The 18,708-nt window shown below is 41.8% G+C and overlaps 2 protein-coding genes across 2 annotated transcripts; both read left to right on the forward strand.

Annotated features, from left to right (window-relative positions):
* Positions 1–694: 694 nt before the first annotated feature.
* Positions 695–6,332, forward strand: LOC310633451 (SUN domain-containing protein 5-like; the record flags this gene model as incomplete). Its single annotated transcript, XM_083351157.1, has 4 exons — positions 695–855; positions 3,380–3,547; positions 5,174–5,263; positions 6,195–6,332. Exons 1-4 carry the CDS (start codon positions 700–702, stop codon positions 6,330–6,332), a joined length of 552 nt encoding a protein of 183 aa, XP_083207283.1. The 5' UTR covers positions 695–699.
* Positions 6,333–9,518: 3,186 nt separating this feature from the next.
* Positions 9,519–17,427, forward strand: NDUFB6 (NADH:ubiquinone oxidoreductase subunit B6). Its single transcript, XM_083353783.1, has 4 exons — positions 9,519–9,805; positions 12,513–12,605; positions 16,190–16,234; positions 17,281–17,427. The coding sequence occupies exons 1-4, from the start codon at positions 9,581–9,583 to the stop codon at positions 17,353–17,355; spliced, it is 438 nt and encodes a 145-aa protein (XP_083209909.1). The 5' UTR covers positions 9,519–9,580; the 3' UTR covers positions 17,356–17,427.
* Positions 17,428–18,708: the final 1,281 nt, after the last annotated feature.

An 18,708-nucleotide genomic window follows, 5' to 3' on the forward strand; every position in this document is an offset into this window, starting at 1 on the left:
GGATTAATGGGTATTTACACTGTGATATTTTAATGTTGTAAGCCAGAGATTTCCAACCTTTTGGGCACCAGGGACTAGTTCCATGGAGAAAGGTTTTTCCACAGACCTGAGAGTGCATGGTTTTGTGTGCTGCCTGCATTCCCACGGATGGGGCTTTGCTTGTTTATGCAGACTGGTTGCTGGCATGTCTTGGCCCGGTACCAGGGAACTCCTGTTGTAAACTGTCTGGGGTGACTGTAAATGTTGGGCAGCCATATAAATTTGTTTAATAAGTAAACATATATATTGAAGGAAATATGGGCAAATCGACACTTTGAGCAGACTGGTAATGAGAATGGAATAGAACTGAACTGAAGTTTGTGGGGAAAATTAAAGTGACTAGAAATAATATTTGACAGATTTTCCCCTCTCTCTCTCTACGCTAAACTCTCCAAAAGATGCTATTGGATAATTACCTGTGAATTAGTTTTATTTCTGATGAGAAGTTTCTTTGTATTTTATTCTGTACTTATTCTAGCCTTTATAAAAATCTATCTACATAGAGACTATCTATGTGGGAGCTGATATTGGGAAACTACATGTGAATTAACGTAATTTCTGATAAGGAATCGCTTTGCATTTTACTCTGTACTAATTCTAGCCTTTAAAAAAATCTGTCATCTAGTTTCATGAGAAAATACATCTATGTGCTCACTAGAAATGGAAAATAGCTTGAGGGTACGTAATCATCTGTCTGTCTATCTAGGAGCCACGATTGATAAAGACAGGACATCCAAGAGTTACGATTTTTTGCACCAGGACTACTGCTGGTTTCCATTTATCTCCTCAGCCAACCCCCCTGAAACTATTTTACAGGTGCAGTATCGCTATTAAGTAATTAGTTCAGTGGAAGAATACAATTTATCAACTGGGGAAAAAAGTACTGCCCCTTGAGTCCAGCTTCTATCTCATAGCCAGCCATACCAACAGGCTGAAAAATAGCTCTTATCCGTGGGCTGTTAGGCTTTTAAATGGGACATAATCTCTGTGAACTTATGCAGAATTGACTTGGGAGGCCGGTGTGTGGTATAGTTGGTTCACATAGTGTGGTGGGATGGAGGGTTTGTTGTCACTGTGTGTTGGGGGGAGGGAGCACGGGGGAGGCTCAGCTAATCTCAATGTACACATGTTGTACTTTGACAATAAAGGTTTATTTATTTATTTATTTATTTATTTATTTATTTATTTATTTATTTATTTATTTATTTATTTATTACTCCATGTCATTATTTTCTTCTGGATGTTTTCTTTTAACTTTTCAATCTAGCCTACACTATAGCCTTTGGATTTCTTAGAGATCTTGTATGCCAGATCGAAATGTTGATAAAATCCGACCCCATTTTAACTTTTATGAAATCAGTAAAGGAAAGCACAGCGTAGCTTGTTATGGTCTTATGCACACGTTTGTGTATGGCTAAGCTTTTTCTGCAATTCCTCAAGGCTTGTTTTCTTCTGACTTGAAAATATAACTGTTGCATTTCCTGGCATTACACTAAGGCTGTGTTCACAAATTACAACAATATGGTTTTGGTTGGTTTAGTACAGGCTGAGAAGGATGCCCAAAACTCTCCAGCTCAAAAATAGAATATTCCAAAGAAGTGCACAATGTTCCCTTTCTCCTCTGAATGTTGTTTCTGAATGTATATCTCGAATTGTTTGTGAAGTTTTATGTTGCTGTCTTTAAAAATACTCTAAATGATGGCAAGCCTCGTGGTGGCAGGGTGGTTAGAAGGCAGTACTGCAGGCTGACTCTGCTCACTACCAGGAGTTCGATCCTGACCAGTTTAAGGTTGATTCAGCCTTCCATCCTTCCAAGGTTGGTAAAATGAGGATCCAGATTGCTGGGGGCAATATGCTGATGTTGCAAACAGCGCAGAGAGTGCTGTAAAGCAGGGCTTTTCAACCAGTGGCACGGGTACCACCTGTGGTACATTGGCACCTGGCAGGTGGTACACGACCATCCTAGAAAAGTGGTAGCGGGGGAGGGGAATGAGCTGAACTGGTGGCAGCACCGCACAAGCCTGAGCGAGAGACGGCTGGAGCTGCAGGGCTGTCAGGGCTCAGCGGAAGCGCCAGGATCAGCGCCAGGCTCCAGCTGGAGCTCGGTGCTGATCCCGGTGCTTCTGCTGAGCCCAGAAGAAGCGCTGATCAGCTGGAATGTTGCAGCATCTCCAGGGTCTTGTGATTCACATTCAGATGCTTGGCAACTGATTCATATTTATGACGGTCACAGTGTCCCGGGGTCATGTGAAATGACCAAAACCTGCTGCAACCACCCAGCACACAGGGGGAATAAGAATGCCGCCAGGCGGGCAGGCAGGTGTCTTGCTCGGCTGTGGCTTGGGGGGGCACTTTTTTCAGTGCCATTGTAACTTCGAACAGTCACTAAGCGAACTGTTGTAAGTCAGGGACTACCTGTACTTCATCACTTTTTTCCTTTTGGGGGGGGTGTCATCAAGTTTTTGACACCTTGCTAGGCGACTGGTGGTACTCGGATGTTGCCATATCCTAAAAGTGGCACAATGGGTGAAAAGATTGAAAAGCCTTGCTGTAAAGCACTGTGGAGCGGTATATAGATTTAAGTACTATTGCTCTTGGTACAGGGTGGACTGCTTCTCCTTATTTATGCTCCCTCGACAGTGGGAAACAAAAGGAGAATTCTCTTCCATTTCTATAGATTTCTTCATTATGGAGAATGAAGAAAATGGTTCCCTGTATATTTAGTTTGATGCTGTTGAAGCATTGACTGCTGATGATAAATGCTTGGGAACATGCCATCTTTAGTAACAATCTGCCAATCTTCCGGGAATACTCCTGTAATGTGCTTAATCCCATCCATCCCCCTTTATCTGTTCTTTTTACCTTCTCCTTTCCTCAGCCGTATGGAAACATTTTCCCAGTTTCTCATCCGTTCCCTTCTTTTCTAGGGGGATGCAAATAAAATTGTGAGCTCCTGTGCCTTCCTTCTCCTTAGTGAGATTAAAAGGCAGATAGAATGGCAGAGGATGAGAAAGTGAGAGTGCCTCATTCATTCAGAAGGGAAGAATGACGTTCTCCAGTTTGCAATTGATTGGAAAATGTACGCTTGTTGGGATATTAGCCTGGTTTAAATACAGAACACTATTTGCCAAGTAACAGTTTACTTTGCTGGTGTATCTGACCTCTTAAGCCAGAGAAAACATAGCTAAGAGGTCAGGAGCAATCTTGTCACACATGCACAATAAACGTCACCACACTCCTGGAGAAACCCCCAGTTGTTATTTTTACTCACAGATAAAATCAACCTGCAGGCTGTGTCTGTTGGAACATTTTATTTATGTGAATTGCCTCCCGTATGTAGCCGGATGTTAACCCTGGAAACTGCTGGGCGTTCTCGGGATCAGATGGCCAAGCAGTAATTAAACTGCCTGAAAAAGTCCACCTCACAGCCGTTACAGTTCAGCACATCTCTAAAGCAATAGCTTTTTCGGAAGGAATCACAAGTGCCTTAAAGGATTTCTTGGTCTATGTGAGTACAATACTGCTTTAACGTCTCCTGTATCTTTCTTCTAAAGTGCATTAAAAGAGCTCTGACTTAGGAAGCACTAAGGCTACTAAGTCCTTGATATTAATCTGATATGTGATATGGAGCCACTCTGGTATAGCGGTTAGGGTGAAGGATTGGAAATAAGAGCCCCAAGTTCTAGTCCTCCCTTTTGCACAAAAGCCAGCTGAGTGACTTTGGGCCAGTCATTCTCTCTCAGGCCAATTCATCTCTCAAGGTTCTTGGGGAAAAATAGGAGGTGGGGGCATTAGCTACCTGCCTTAAATTATAACAAATGAAAATGGGATACAAATCTAATAAAAAAAATTAATACATTAATTTTGGATATGCCAGCTGTTTGTTCCCTTTGACAATCTCGTTGTGAAGGGATTAGCATGTGATACACTGCCAACTTCTCTAGAGTTTGGACTGGCAACCTATCAATAGAGGCTGGACAAACTAGTAACAGAGTCCAGATAATAATCTACTTAGATACTTTAATTTGGATCTCTATAGACATGTAATATGGAGCAATGGGCTAAATGGCCATTCCAATTATAGGACAAACCATAGTGTCTTCCCAGACTCTACCACCCTAAATAGTTTATTAATTTCTCTTATCCAATGGCATCGGTTCACCTTCCCTGGTCTATTTAATTCAGAAAATGACAAGCAGTTTCTTTGCTGCTTCCCATGTGAATGCATTTATAGATTGTCACTTTGCCTACTCCATGGGCCACTCCCATAAGGTGACTATTGGGAAGACTTTCTGCCTTGACTACAACCTCTATACAGCATAGTTATTTGGCGTACAATATATGGGAGGAGAGGGACGCGGTGGCTCAGTGGGTTAGGACGCAGAGCTTGTCGATCAGAAGGTCGGCAGTGTGGCGGGTTGAATCCCGAGTGCCGCATAACAGAGTGAACGCCTGTTACTCGTCCCAGCTTCTGCCAACCTAGCAGTTCGAAAGCACGTAAAAATGCAAGTAGAAAAATAGGGACCACTACGGTGGGAAGGTAACAGCGTTCCGTGCGCCTTTGCCGTCTAGTCATGCCGGCCACATGACCACGGAGACATCCTCGGACAAGTGCTGGCTCTTCGGTTTTGAAACGGAGATAAGCACCGCCCCCTACAGTCGGAAACGACTAGCACGCATGTGCGGGGGAACCTTTACCTTACTTTACCTTATATGGGAGGAGAATGAAAGGGACAAGACTTTTGCCTGCTGCTTACAGCTTTTCCTGAGAATATCAATTTCCAGATCAGTACAACAGAATTGCTGAAAATCAGCAGCACGGCTTTCTGACATAAGCCCTAACATAGGTATCTTAATATCGCGTTAAAAACAAAGTCTCGAAAGCCCCTGGCAATATTTCAGGGTGAAACGTGTACTTATCCTGCCACTCCCTGTAGCTCTCTGCCCATTTCATATAAAATAATTCCCCTCGCTATTAAAAGGTGGCCCGCCTGTCAAGAGTCGAGACTTTTGTTTTATTTCTGCCTTGACCTATTGACCAAGAACTGTTTCTAGGTTCATCCTTCAGGGCCGCTGCAGCTTTTCAACTCTTCTTTTTAATCTTCTAATTCTGATTCCCTCCCTATAATTTTAGGGGCTAAATGATGAAACAAAAGAGGAGATCCTGCTGGGAACATTCATGTATGATACGGAGAAAGAATTAATTCAGACGTTCCAACTGAAGGTAAAGTAGCCATGAGAGAAGTGGGTAGAGGTAAAATTAAAAACGAGAGCCACGAGCTGTGTTAGGTTGAGCTGTTTGGAAAGAACCTCTTCAAGTTCTGCCCCATCTGCTAAAAGTCAGACAACTTTCAATTCAGTATTTTAAAGAGTGGATTAGACTTGAGCTCAAAAACCAGAGTCCCTCCTGAGGATGTAGTTTTTAATCATCTGCAGCAATTCGCTATACTGATGACAGCTAATGGGACATAGTTAAAAAACAACAACACCAATCTTCTTTCTGATGAGTAACTGTCAGGACCCACCCCAAACCACGTCTTAGGAAGACAAAAACTCCTGGAGTCAGTTCTAGCCCAAAAGGAATCTTTACTAGGACGTGCTTGGTTGTGGGAATACAAGACAGGACTTAGTATTGTTTTACAAATTGAAATTTTATAAAGGCTACCCGGTTCAACCCCGCTTCCCTCAACCCCATTTGGTCAGCCCCCACCCTTCTACTTCATGTCATCCCTTTCGTGGGGAAAAAAGGAACTTCGAATCTTTATGGTTATTGCCTTCTTCCTCTCCAGAATTAAAAGAAAACACCTTCTTCTCTAACCCTCCCTTTTGATCCCCCCAGTTCAAAAGGTTTTCCTTGGTCTTTGAAATAACCTAAGGCAGGCTGAATCCACACTGCCATCTCCTCCTTCCTCGGGAGATGGCAGAATCCATATGGTGGGGGGGGATAATGTTTTAAACATACATTTATGAATGTGGTATAAATAGATTCTGACATCAACAATCCCAAAGCAGATATAATATCACTGTGTGGGAAACAGGCCTGCAGAAATACAGGCTTTGCGCTTTTCTGTTAAATTGATAGAGCCATTCGATATGATAATTTCATCTTTATTGCTTTTTATTATGTTTCTTCTTTTCCCTCATCTACATTTCAGAATGAACAAGAGAAGGCGTTCCAGTATGTAAAAATCAAAGTGCAGAGCAATTGGGGAAATCCAGAATACACCTGCATTTATCGAGTCAGGGTGCATGGAAGGATGGCCAAGCTTGCTTTTGGGCAAGCAAGTGGATGAAATCTCCCAAGATAAATAAAGGAAAACAGGAATATGAACATTTATACTGAGCAAGTGTGAAGAGCACATAGAATTTGCTCTAGCTTTTCCCAGGGGAGAATGGAAAAGAAAACACGAGGACATACTAATGATGTTGAGTTATTTGACTTAACAGATTTCAGTTTGATTTCAGTTGAAAATTCAGTTAGATTATCGCAAAGGCATGGAGTTGTTGAACTCATCTGAGTTGCGTGAGTACTTTTGATTCCGTCCAATCTCTCAAAAAGATGAGATGACTGTGATCTCCCAATAAATATTTTGTCCAGATTATGACATAGAGACAAATGCACTGTGTGAAAAAAAGACAAGAGAACAAGAAAAATATGACCTTGAAATATATTCTGAGTTATCAGCTGGAGCTCGATTCTAGAACGTTTCTCCTCTTTCTCATGGACTTGATGGAAGGAAGAATACTTCTTCCATGACAGATGCTTAGCTGTTCAGTGGTGTCACCCAAATGGACATAACTAGCAACACAGTCCTATGTGTATCACTTGCAAGTAAAGTCCCAATGAACTAACCATGTGGCCTAGGTATGCTTCTTATGGTCTGCCTGTGAAGGAGGAGAGATGGTGATTTCTTCTATCAGCAGTTCACTGTTTCTCTATGTTTTGACCAGATAAATGGCATGATCTCATCACAGAAGAAGAGATGTCATCCTAGACCACTGGTGGCAAACCTATGGCATGCGTGCCAGAGACGGCACTCAGAGCCCTCTCTGTGGGCATACGCACCATCGCCCCAGCCCCGCCTCCTCCCACGGCCCCTTCCTCACCAGCAGCCCCCCCTGGAAGAGAGTAGTCCCTGGGCGCAGCCCATGCGAAGCAGTGCAGCCGAGGACATGGTAGCCAGGCAGCGGCAACAAGACTCCACCCTTGCGCCCCGTCGCACGTAGATGATGCTGTGGGGCATGGGCGGACGGCATGGCCACCATGGCACTGCTGGGCTGCCTGGCTGATCTGAGGCGGGCCGTGGAGGTGGTGGGTGGCCCAGCGGACAGGGTGGAGCAGGGACGGGTAGGGGGGCGGTTTTGGGGCACTCGGTCTCTAAAAGGTTCGCCATCACTGTCCTAGACAGATCATAGTTTTCTCAGAGTGTGACATTCCTTGTCATATAGCAGGGTGACAGCCAAGTCTGGCCCCTAGGCTCATGCCTTGGCATGCACAGATCTCACTGAAGCAAATCGAGAGGAAGAGGGGCATCAACATATACTACAGTGTGAAAAATAGCATACCGTGTTAAAATAGCTTATACATCTACAAACAACCTGGCTCTCTTGATAGGTACATCAACTAGCATTAATGAGTGCACAAACTCCACCTTTATCTGCCAATAAAAGAGCTATGGGGTACTGAATAACAATTTGAGACACTGAGGATACTTCAGTTTGTAGTCTTCTAATGGCATCAAGTGATGCTGAAATATTGAGAAAGGTAAATTCTAATTCAGCAACCCCCAACTCTGGCAGAAACCAAGGAGCACAGGATGTAAGGAATACAAGAAGCTGATGATAATCAACAGGTGACTGGGAGCACCCCATCATCTGCCAATGTATTCCCCATTGTCTTAAGCCCAAGATGAGGGGCCCATTTAATTAATTTGCTGACCAAACATCTTGCTGGCTTCTGTAAAATTATTATAAAATATCAAGAGAACTAGAAGTTCCCCCACCACCCACATCCATTATGCCTTTCATTTTAAGTTTGCAGTTTCGACAGGCTTACACTTCTAGCCTGCTAAATTGCCTCAGCTTGACCTCGTTTACTTAGCTTTTAAAGCAGGGCTTTTCAACCAGTGGTAGGGGTACCACCTGTGGTACATTGGCACCTGGCAGATGGTATGGACCATCCTAGAAAAGTGGTAGCGGGGGAGGGGAATGAGCTGAACCGGTGCTTCTGAGCCCAGAAGAAACACCGATCAGCTGGAATGTTGCAGCATCTCCAGGGTCTTGTGATTTACATTCAGAAGCTTGGCAATTGATTTATATTTATGATGGTCACAGTGTCCCAGGGTCATGTGAAGTGACCAAAACCTGCTACAATCACCCAGCAGATGGGGGGGGAAATAAAAACCAAACACCCCCCCTACCCCCGCTGCCAATCCTCAACAGAAATGCTCACAACAATGAAAACCTCAGACAGGAGGAAGAGCGCCGACGAGTGGGCAAGCAGGTGTCTTGCTCAGCTGTGGCTTGGGGGGGCACTTTTTTCAGTGCCATTGTAACTTCGAACAGTCACTAAGCGAACTGTTGTAAGTCAGGGACTACCTGTACTTCATCACTTTTTCCCTTTTTGGGGGGGGGTGTCATCAAGTTTTTGACACCTTGCTAGGCGACTGGTGGTACTCGGATGTTGCCATATCCTAAAAGTCGTACAATGGGTGAAAAAGTTGAAAAGCCCTGTTTTAAAGGACCTTTCACAATTTCACGGGCGCAAAAAAGTATAATGAAAGGTCTGCAAGAAAACAACCAAGTTCAGAGATCACCAAGGATCCCTCAGAGTTGATTTGATAAGCCAACTTGTCTTGTTGTCTTGTCTTGATGCGACAGTTCAGGCGTCCTAATATTATAATTAATACAGTAAATGCAATACACAATTATTATATATATTATGCCTATATTATATAAAATTATTTTATTAGGAATCACTGTTTTGCCTAAAGAAGAGGCATCCAAGAGGGAGAGCTGTTAGGGGAAAAGTGTGGGGGGGGACCCTTTCCCGTTCGTTTTAAAATACAAGACGACGTGGTTTCAAGACGCTTCTTTAGAGTCGCCCTACTCCAGACCCGGGTAAAATGACAAAACAATTATATATGAAGAAATAGGGGGGATTTATGGTCAAGCTACAGCAGATGCCCAGGGGGAGAAAAAAAAATCTATGGCCAAGCTACAGCAGATGCCCAGGGGTAGGCAACCTTGGCTCTTTTAGAGCTCGTGGACTTCAACTCCCAGAATTCCTGAGCCAGCCAAGCTGACTCAGGAATTCTGGGACTTGAAGTCCACGAATCCTAAAAGAGCCATGGTTGCCCACCACCCCTATAAAGCGTCCGATATCGTTGGCCTTCATGCCTATCTCTATGGCTGGGCACGCGACTCGGAAGTGACGTCCACCCCTCCCTCCTTCCTTCCCAGGATTGTCCTCCAGAGAGGTCGCACATGCGCAGAGAGGGGCGGGCCCGCGCAAGGGTCCGAGAGACACGGGAGGGCAAAGATGTCGCGGGGTTCGGGGCTGCAACCCAAAGACCTCCCCGAGGAGGTGATCGGCTACACTCCGGAGGAGAAGCTCCGGCGCCAGCAGCTGCGCGACCTCCGGCGCCGCTGGCTCAAAGACCAGGAGCTGAGCCCCCGGGAACCTGTCCTTCCCCCGCGGAAGGTCGGCTGGGTGGAAGGCTTCTGGGAGCGCTTCCTACAGCCCGAGAGGCTATGGAAGAGACAGGTAAAGCACAGGCGAAGGCAGGAGTTGGGGGGGGGGCGGGCGGGGCGGTGCCTTCTGGGCACGGTGGTGGCTCTCAGAGATTGAGGAGCATAGGAGTTGTAGTGCAGCATCTAGCCCGGGCATAGCTTCAGGGAAGGGGCTCTGAAGCAAAGCAAAGGAGGACATCTCGGGTATGCTATTTTTATTTTTATTATTATTATTATTATTATTTTATTATTATTATTATTATTATTATTATTATTATTATTATTATTATTATTATTATTCCATCCTTCTGAGGTAGGTAAAATGAGGACCCAGATTGTTGGGGGCAATTAAGCTGACTTTGTAATAATGCCGCTTGGGGTGTGTGTGAAAGCCCTAATAAGCAGGCATATACATAGAATGAAGGCTACTGCTAAGCTTGTAAGCCACCCTGAGTCTTCGGAGAAGGGCGGGATATAAATGGAATTAAAATAAAATTATTATTATTATTATTATTATTATTATTATTATTATTATTATTATTATTATTATTATTATTATTATTATTATTATTATTATTATTATTATTATTATTCCATCCTTACGAGGTAGGTAAAATGAGGACCCAGATTGTTGGGGGCAATTAAGCTGACTTTGTAATAATGCCACTTGGGGTGTGTGTGAAAGCCCTAATAAGCAGGCATATACATAGAATGAAGGCTACTGCTAAGCTTGTAAGTCGCCCTGAGTCTTCGGAGAAGGGCGGGATATAAATGGAATTAAAATAAAATTATTATTATTATTATTATTATTATTATTATTATTATTATTATTATTATTATTATTATTATTATTATTATTTTAGATCGGTTAAGATTGCCACCCTACGTTTTCTTGGGATTAACGGTTAAAAAAAAAAAAGAAGTCCCTGGTCCTCTGGATGCAAGTTCGGACACGCATCTACTGAGCAGACGCGTGTATGATTTGTGTGGTTTAATACCCACACCTATGCACCTTCTCGACATCTTGCTTAAGGATGCTTCTCTGAGGAAGCATCTTGAGGACCCAGATTGTTGGGGGCAATTAAGCTGACTTTATAATAATGCCGCTTGGGGTGTGTGTGAAAGCCCTAATAAGCAGGCATATACTTAGAATGAAGGCTGCTGCTAAGCTTGTAAGCCGCCCTGAGTCTTTGGAGAAGGGCGGGATATAAATGGAAAAAAAATAAAAAAATAATTACCAGTGTCTTTTTAAGGTAGAACAGTGTTGAATCTGTAGCTCACTTGGTCACTACACTCTTCTCAAGGAAGCTAAAATTTTTGAGTTTTAAAAAGCCTGCTAAAGTAAATATGATGATATGTAAGGCTCTCCATAATATGTAAGTATCCTTAGCAAATCAGATCTTCCTTGGCTTTGTTTGTTTAGCTTTACTGATTGGGTTGGATTTAGATACTGCCCTGTTCCAGATTGATTCTGAATGGTTCGTGATGTAAATAAAATAAAATAAAAATACGGTAGAAAATAGAAAAAAATAAAGATTAAAGAATGAAGTGCTCAGGGAAATCACAGCCATTAGCTGGATACACCATCACAATGGAGCCCAACATTTCTTTGTAAAGTGAGTTTTTGCCCTATTTTACGACTTTTATTGCCACAGTTGTTAAGTGACTCACTGCAGCTGATAAATTAGTAACCCAGTTATTAAGTGAATCTGGCTTCCACATTGACTTTCCTTATTAGAAGATTGCAGAAGGTGATCATATGGCCTTGGGACTCAGCAACAGTCATAACTATGAACCAGTTGCCGGGCATCTGAATTTTGATCACATGATCACGAGGATGCTGCAAAGGTCTTAATTGTGAAAAAATGGTCATAAGTCACTTTTTTCAGTACCATTGTAACTTTGAATGGTCACTAAATAAACTGTTGTAAGATGAGGACTACCTGTATTTTATAGTCTCCATTGACAAAGATGATTAATCTCATTCAGGGCCCAGGATTGCCAAAACAACAACAACAACAACATCTTTAATACATATGTGGTGTGTATGTTCAGAGCAACTCCATTGAAACCCAGGAATATTTTCTAACATAATGTTCAGCCTTCTGTTTTTGAAAAACTATGAGAAACTAAATTACAACTGCCATAGAAACCCTTAGAGTTGTTGAAAAAGATAGGATGAAATGAAAAGGCAGTGTTCCACAAAGGAAGTGAGGCCTGGGTAGTGTATTTCTGTAATATATCTGGGATTTCCTATATTTGGAGAACAAAACAGGCTGTTTTCATAAAGGAATGTGGCAATATGTGAAAGTTCTTAGTTTGGGGATAAAGTACATTTATATAAAGTCTCTGAGAGATAACCACATCCTGCAAGACACCTTTTATCTTTCAGCATGGTGGGAAGAGCTGAGAAGCTTTTCTTCCATTTTGTGTGAATTTTCCTATCTGTATCTTATAAATTGATTTATGAAAACTTACTTGAAATGAATTAGCTTTATGGGTAATTCAGCTACTCATAAAAATATAGTCTAGTGCAGGGTAAAATGATAAATAAATGTATACAGACAAATTTCTCTTACCTCGAGGCTATTCCAAAAGGCAGATTTATTCCTACAAGATTCTACCGTAGTTTGCTATGTTAAAAATAACATTAAACATAATTTTTAAAATTTCAACAAATCCAATGAAGTTGCATTGATGTAATCAAGTGTTAAAGAACTAATTTTTAAAATTATTTTTAGGTATTCAAGCTCTACAACGCTGGAAAATTTGGTTTAATAAACCTTCTTATTCCTCTCTGGCTTGCCCATTATATTGTCAAGTATCACGTCCAGGTATGTATGTACGTATGTATGTGGGATGTACATCTTTTTGCTGATTTAATTCCAATAACACATTCTATTTCTGATATTAAAAAGCTAGGCTTAACAGATGTTAAAGTTCCTCCCCCACCTCAACCCCCAATTCAGATTGCTGGAATGCACCTTCTATTTTAGCTTCTGAGACACAAAAGAGTTTTTTCTGAGGAAGCAGGAATTTAGGATGGCCCTGTTTCCTGATTGGACACTAGTGCCTGCCCTTTAAGAAGTATTATGAACTCAGCACTCATGATTTGGTATGGAATGGTAGAATAGGAGAAAAGAAATACATTTTTTTTTACTATTCAGTTAATCTGAGATCCAGTGGAAACCCCAAAGGTGATCTCTTTCTTTCTAATCTGATACACACCCACCAAGAAAATGCAACATGCAAAGATCTTTTGATATCATGCTACTACAAAATAATAATAATGAATGTCTCCAGTGTGATCAGAGGTTTGTTTAAATCCTTTTTAAGGGGTGAGAGATTCTGGTTAAAGCAGATAAAGAACCATGCTTTATGTCAATAGCTTTCCTGAACAGATTGAGCCAATATTGTTTTGTGGGAAATAGTACATGAAGTGTTAGATTTAATAACTTAAACTATTCTTTTAACAGTAATGACTTTAACATTGTTTCTTTTCCTATTGCTATCCAGCATATTGCCTTGGAAGTATTTTCAATGATACTTCTAATCTTGCATGAACTGCTTGCTTTAGGTGACATCACAATAATTTAATTGAGTAAGGTCTGGGGTTTCACTTAGATTATTTTGGAATGAAAAAGTTCCTCTGCTATAGATGTTCTCTTGCGTGTTTAGGATCATTGCGCTGCATGGCTCACATTTGTGTAAGCTTCAACTTATACTCAATAATACTCTGACATTCTTCTCTACAACTTAACTAGTACAGTGCTGAATCATAAAGTTGAAAGTGACCTAAAAGGTCGCCAAATTCAATTCCCTGCACACTGCAGTGTTAACTACCTCATCCCCAATATAGAACTATCCAGCTTTGTAAAACAACAACAACAACAACAACAACAATACTTCCAGGGAAGGGAAGATACCACTCCGTGAGGCAACCAATTGCATTGATTGACAGTTCCTCCTGTCAAGATGTTTTTCTATGTACCTTATCTATTTCCTTGAAGTTTCATCTCATTAATTCTACCCTTATCCACTGGACCAAGTAAGAAAAGTCAGAACCCTCTAAAATGCAACGGATATTTGAGACAGTTACCACATCCACTTTCAAACCTCTCTTCTGCTAACCTTATTTATATCTTTTAATCATTCCTCATCAGACTTGACTTCCAATCCTTTCACCATCTTGGTAACCCTTCTCTGGACTCGCTCCAGTTTATCAATATCTTTTAAACTGAGTTGTGGAGAACTGAATATGATACTCCAGATGAGGCCTAAGGCAGAGTAAAGGTAAAGGTAAAGGTTCCCCCGCACATGCGTGCAAGTCGTTTCCGACTCTAGGGGCCGGTGCTCATCTCCGTTTCAAAGCCGAAGAGCCAGCGCTTGTCCGAGGATGTCTCCGTGGTCATGTGGCCGGCATGACTAGACGCCAAAGGCGCACGGAACGCTGTTACCTTCCCACCGTAGTGGTCCCTATTTTTCTACTTGCATTTTTACGTGCTTTCGAACTGCTAGGTTGGCAGAAGCTGGGACGAGTAACAGGCGCTCACTCTGCTATGCGGTACTCGGGATTCGACCCGCCAAACTGCCGATCTTCTAATCGACAAGCTCAGCATCCTAACGCACAGCCACCGCGTCCCTTAAGGCAGAGTAGAGCGGCATAATTACTTTTGTGTCATCTGATATCTGCTTCTCTTGATGCTCCTCAAGATATCAATGGCTTTCTGTTTTGTTTTGTTTTTTGCAGCTGCATTACAGTGCTGGGACATTTTGAGCTTATGATCCCACAAGTACAGCCAGGTTCTCCTTATATGTGCTGTTCTTAAAGCAAGGTTTTCCCCATCCTGTATATGTTTCTTTCATTTGTCTCACTTAGATGCATTACGTGTCTCCCTATTAATTTGTTTGTTTCCCCACTGTTCCAGCCTACGTTTTTTCCCCTTCTCTCCTCCCAAATGGTAGCCACTTTACCTAATGCATCCTGCCTTGATATCTGCTGCAAATTATCCATCGTTCACTCAATAATCGTGAGCAATTTGGGTCGCAGGCCAGAAAACTGCCCAGAGCCATGTTGATTCCACCATCAATTTTCATGGTTGCAATAAAGTTCTTTTGTTGCAATGCAGCATTTCAGTGGGTTTTTCCCCCCGCCAAATGTAGTGTTTTCCATTAATACCTAGCAGTTTTGCTTTCACCTCATCTGTCAGTATGGCATTGTTCGAACAGCCTGTTAACACTTAGCATCAACTATGTGTGGATGTTTCTGCAGTGACCTGTGTTTTCCTTTGAAAACTGTAAAAAAAATTTTGTATAGTGTTTCTTATGTATGCCCTGTGAACCGCCCTGAGTCCCACCAAGGAGAAGGGCGGTATATAAATCAAATAAACTATAACTATAACTATAACTATAAAAGAGAATCTTAGTGTGATGAGCTCTAATTCTGCAAGCATCTTTTTGCCTGTAGGCAAGACATATTACCACTTTACAATGGCTTGGTAAGGCCACACTTGGAATACTGAATCTAGTTTTGGTCCCCATGATGTAAAAAAGATGTTGAGACTCTAGAAACGAGTGCAGAGAAGAGCAACAAAGATGATTAGGGGACTGGAGGCTAAAACATATAAGGAACAGTTGCTGGAATTGGGTCTGTCTAGTTTAAAGAAGAGAAGGAGTACGGGGGACATGATAGCAGCCTTCCAATATCTCAGGGGCTGCCACAAAGCAGAGGGAGTCAAGCTATTCTCCAAAGCGCCCGAAGGCAGGACAAGAAGCAACAGATGGAAACTAGTCAAGGAGAGAAGCAACCTAGAACTAAGGAGAAACTTCCTGACAGTTAGAACAATTAACCAGTGGAACAACCTGCCTCCAGAAGCGGTGAATGCTCCAACACTGGAAGTTTTTAGGAAGAGACTGGCCAGCCATTTGTCTGAAATGGTATAGGGTTTCCTGCCTGAGCAGGGGGTTGGGCTAGATGACCTCCAAGGTCCCTTCCAACTTTATTATTATTAAGACCTTCAGATATCTTGTTTCTCTTTTACCAGCACCACTACCACCCCCTTGTAATACCGCCATTTGACTGTACCAGTAATATATTTAGTAAGCAGCAGTGTAACTTGAAAAATGTGTCGTTCTTTCACTGTTAAAAAACAGTGTTATTCACTCATGTGCTGTTATCCAGTGATAGAGGTATTTTCCAGAAGCCTAGTAAAAAATGAGTGTTCCACCCATTCATGAAAGTGGCTATGTTCTGGTTTTACTTGGCTGCAGAGGATTTTGCTGAGAAACAAATGTACCGATTCTATACTAGAAGGAGCTGAAAATATTACAAGATGGGAAAAATCTGTTTGATCAATTTCAAAGAACATTTAAATTGTTACCTTCTACATAATCATTGTTCCGTGCTTTTCGTTTACAGCTTACTCCCTATGGGATTGTTGAAAAAAAGCCTGCAGTGTATCCGGTAAGTTGTCTTCTTAATATGCTATAACATCTATTTATTTATGTAAAAAAAACCTGTCACAACCTTAAGATTGTAAAGGAAAATAATAACCTTACTGTATTTCATTTAATATTTGCCTTCAAATCAGTTTTGACTAATGTGATTAAAGTTTTCTTGGCAAGGATTTTCAGAAGTGGTTTGGCCTGCCTTCCTAGGGCTGAGAGAGGTACTGGCTCAGTGTCACCCAGTTGGCTTCCTGCCTAAGACAGGACGTAAACTTGCTCAGCACATTTAATTACGTCCTCAATCAGGAGCATCTACTAAATTAGATTTTTTAGATTTTAGATTTTATTAGATTTATATACCGCCCTTTCCCGAAGGACTCACGGCGGTTTACAGGGCATTTTAAAATCACATCAATATAAAATACAAAGTTAAAAGAGAATTAAAAGATTATATTATCCCTGAAAATAAAACCCCAGTTAAAATTCTCAGCCTGGGTCAGAGACCTCAAAGAGCCAAGTCTTCAGGTCCCGGCAGAATGAGCGTAGGTCAGGGGCAGTCCTGAGCTCCACGGGCAGCTGGTTCCAGAGTGTAGGCGCACCCACAGAAAAGGCCTTCTCCCTGGGTGTTATCCGCCGGCAATTTTTACCGGCGGCACCCTGAGAAGACCCTCCCTCTGCGAGCGCTTAAAAAAGGATCACAAAAGTATTCCTTGAAAATAATGGGTATGTTGTTTCGTCACTTAGATGGCTTTAGAATGTTCTCTGTAGCAGCCGTTTCTGAACTCTGAATACTGAACTCGTTACAAATGCAGGTTTGAAATAGACGTTTACTTGTATGACCTGTAAAACGTTTTTATTTTTATGGCAATACAAAATTGGGGCTACCTCCATTTGACTTATTCCAATTTGTTCTATAACGAGGATTTCTAAGTTAAGAAAAATATCTCTGGTATAAATTGTGCATAAATACTTTCATCCGGAAAATAAAAACATGGAGGTACATAGTGTATGTTTTTCCTTAAAATATTTTCACATTGTTTTCCCCCCCCTTTCATTTATCAGGGAGACAGGACGGAGGAAAAAGGAATTCCACCATCCCAAGGAACTTCAGCAGAAATACCAATCTGTGATGACTGAGGCTCTCAAGGACCTGCAAAATGGAAAAAAAACCCTCTTTCCTATATATATGAATATATAATTCAAAATGGATAGTAAGAGACTTAATGATTTTTGGCTACTGTGGGGATATAGGGGAGGCAACGCTATGCTGGATTGGTCTCCTAAGTGCAGTCACTAAACATTTATAGATACTGAATCCAACAACAAAGTACTTTATTTTGGTTATTGATAGGCTTTAGAAAATACACAACTTAGATTTAGATTTAGATTTTATTAGATTTATATACTGCCCTTTTCCCGTAGGACTCAGGGCGGTTTACAAGGTGTTTAAAACATCAATGCAAAAATTAAAAAACAATTAAAAATGATTAAATTCAATCCCTGAAGTAGAAATATAAAACCCCCAATTAAAACTCTCAGCCTGGGCCGGAAAGCTCAAAGAGCCAGGTCTTCAGGTCCCGGCGAAATGAGCGAAACATTAAAAGATAAAACAAAAATGGAGTAAAGGATCAAGGTGAACATAATAGCCAACAGAAGTCAAAACTTTCATCATTCAGGCTACTCACACTAAAGCGTTAGTGTGGAGACCATCATAAATATATCCAGAACAGATAAATAGGAGGGTTAGTGTTTACTGCTATTACTAAGCTTGGGGAAAATTTAATTTTAATTAGGTCTAGTAAGAGTCTGTTGACTCCTGATGGCTGTTAAGCAGATTTGACATTGAAAGAGTGCATCAGCTAAAAAATGATTGGAATAAAAAGCCATTAAGGTCTGGGTATTATACCAGAGAGGCAGCAAGGAAACCTTTTGTACAAGACAAAAGTCAGTACTTTGAAGAAATTTTTAAGAAACTGCCTGGCCGTTTGCAGAAAGGTAGCTAGCACTGTAGACAGGAAAACTTAACCAGAAAAGAAAAAGAAAATTTATTAAGGGAAAGTCACTGATACAAGGGACGCGTTGGCTCAGTGGGTTGGGACGCTGAGCTTGTCGGTCAGAAGGTCGGCAGTTTGGCGGGTCGAATCCCGAGTGCCGCGTATCAGAGTGAGCTGTTACTCGTCCCAGCTTCTGCCAACCTAGCAGTTCGAAAGCACGTAAAAATGCAAGTAGAAAAATAGGGACCACTACGGTGGGAAGGTAACAGCGTTCCGTGCGCCTTTGCCGTCTAGTCATGCCAGCCACATGACCACGGAGACGTCCTCAGACAAGCGCTGGCTCTTCAGCTTTGAAACGGAGATGAGCACCGGCCCCTATTGTAGAGTCGGAAACGACTAGCACGCATGTATTACACTGATACAAGAAGGTGTGACAAAAAAAAACCCACAAAAAGAAGTCTGATAAAAATCCTACCAATTCCTCTCAATATCTTGT

This window comes from Vipera ursinii, assembly GCF_947247035.1.
Source record: "Vipera ursinii genome assembly, chromosome: 2".
Lineage (NCBI taxonomy): Eukaryota > Metazoa > Chordata > Lepidosauria > Squamata > Viperidae > Vipera > Vipera ursinii.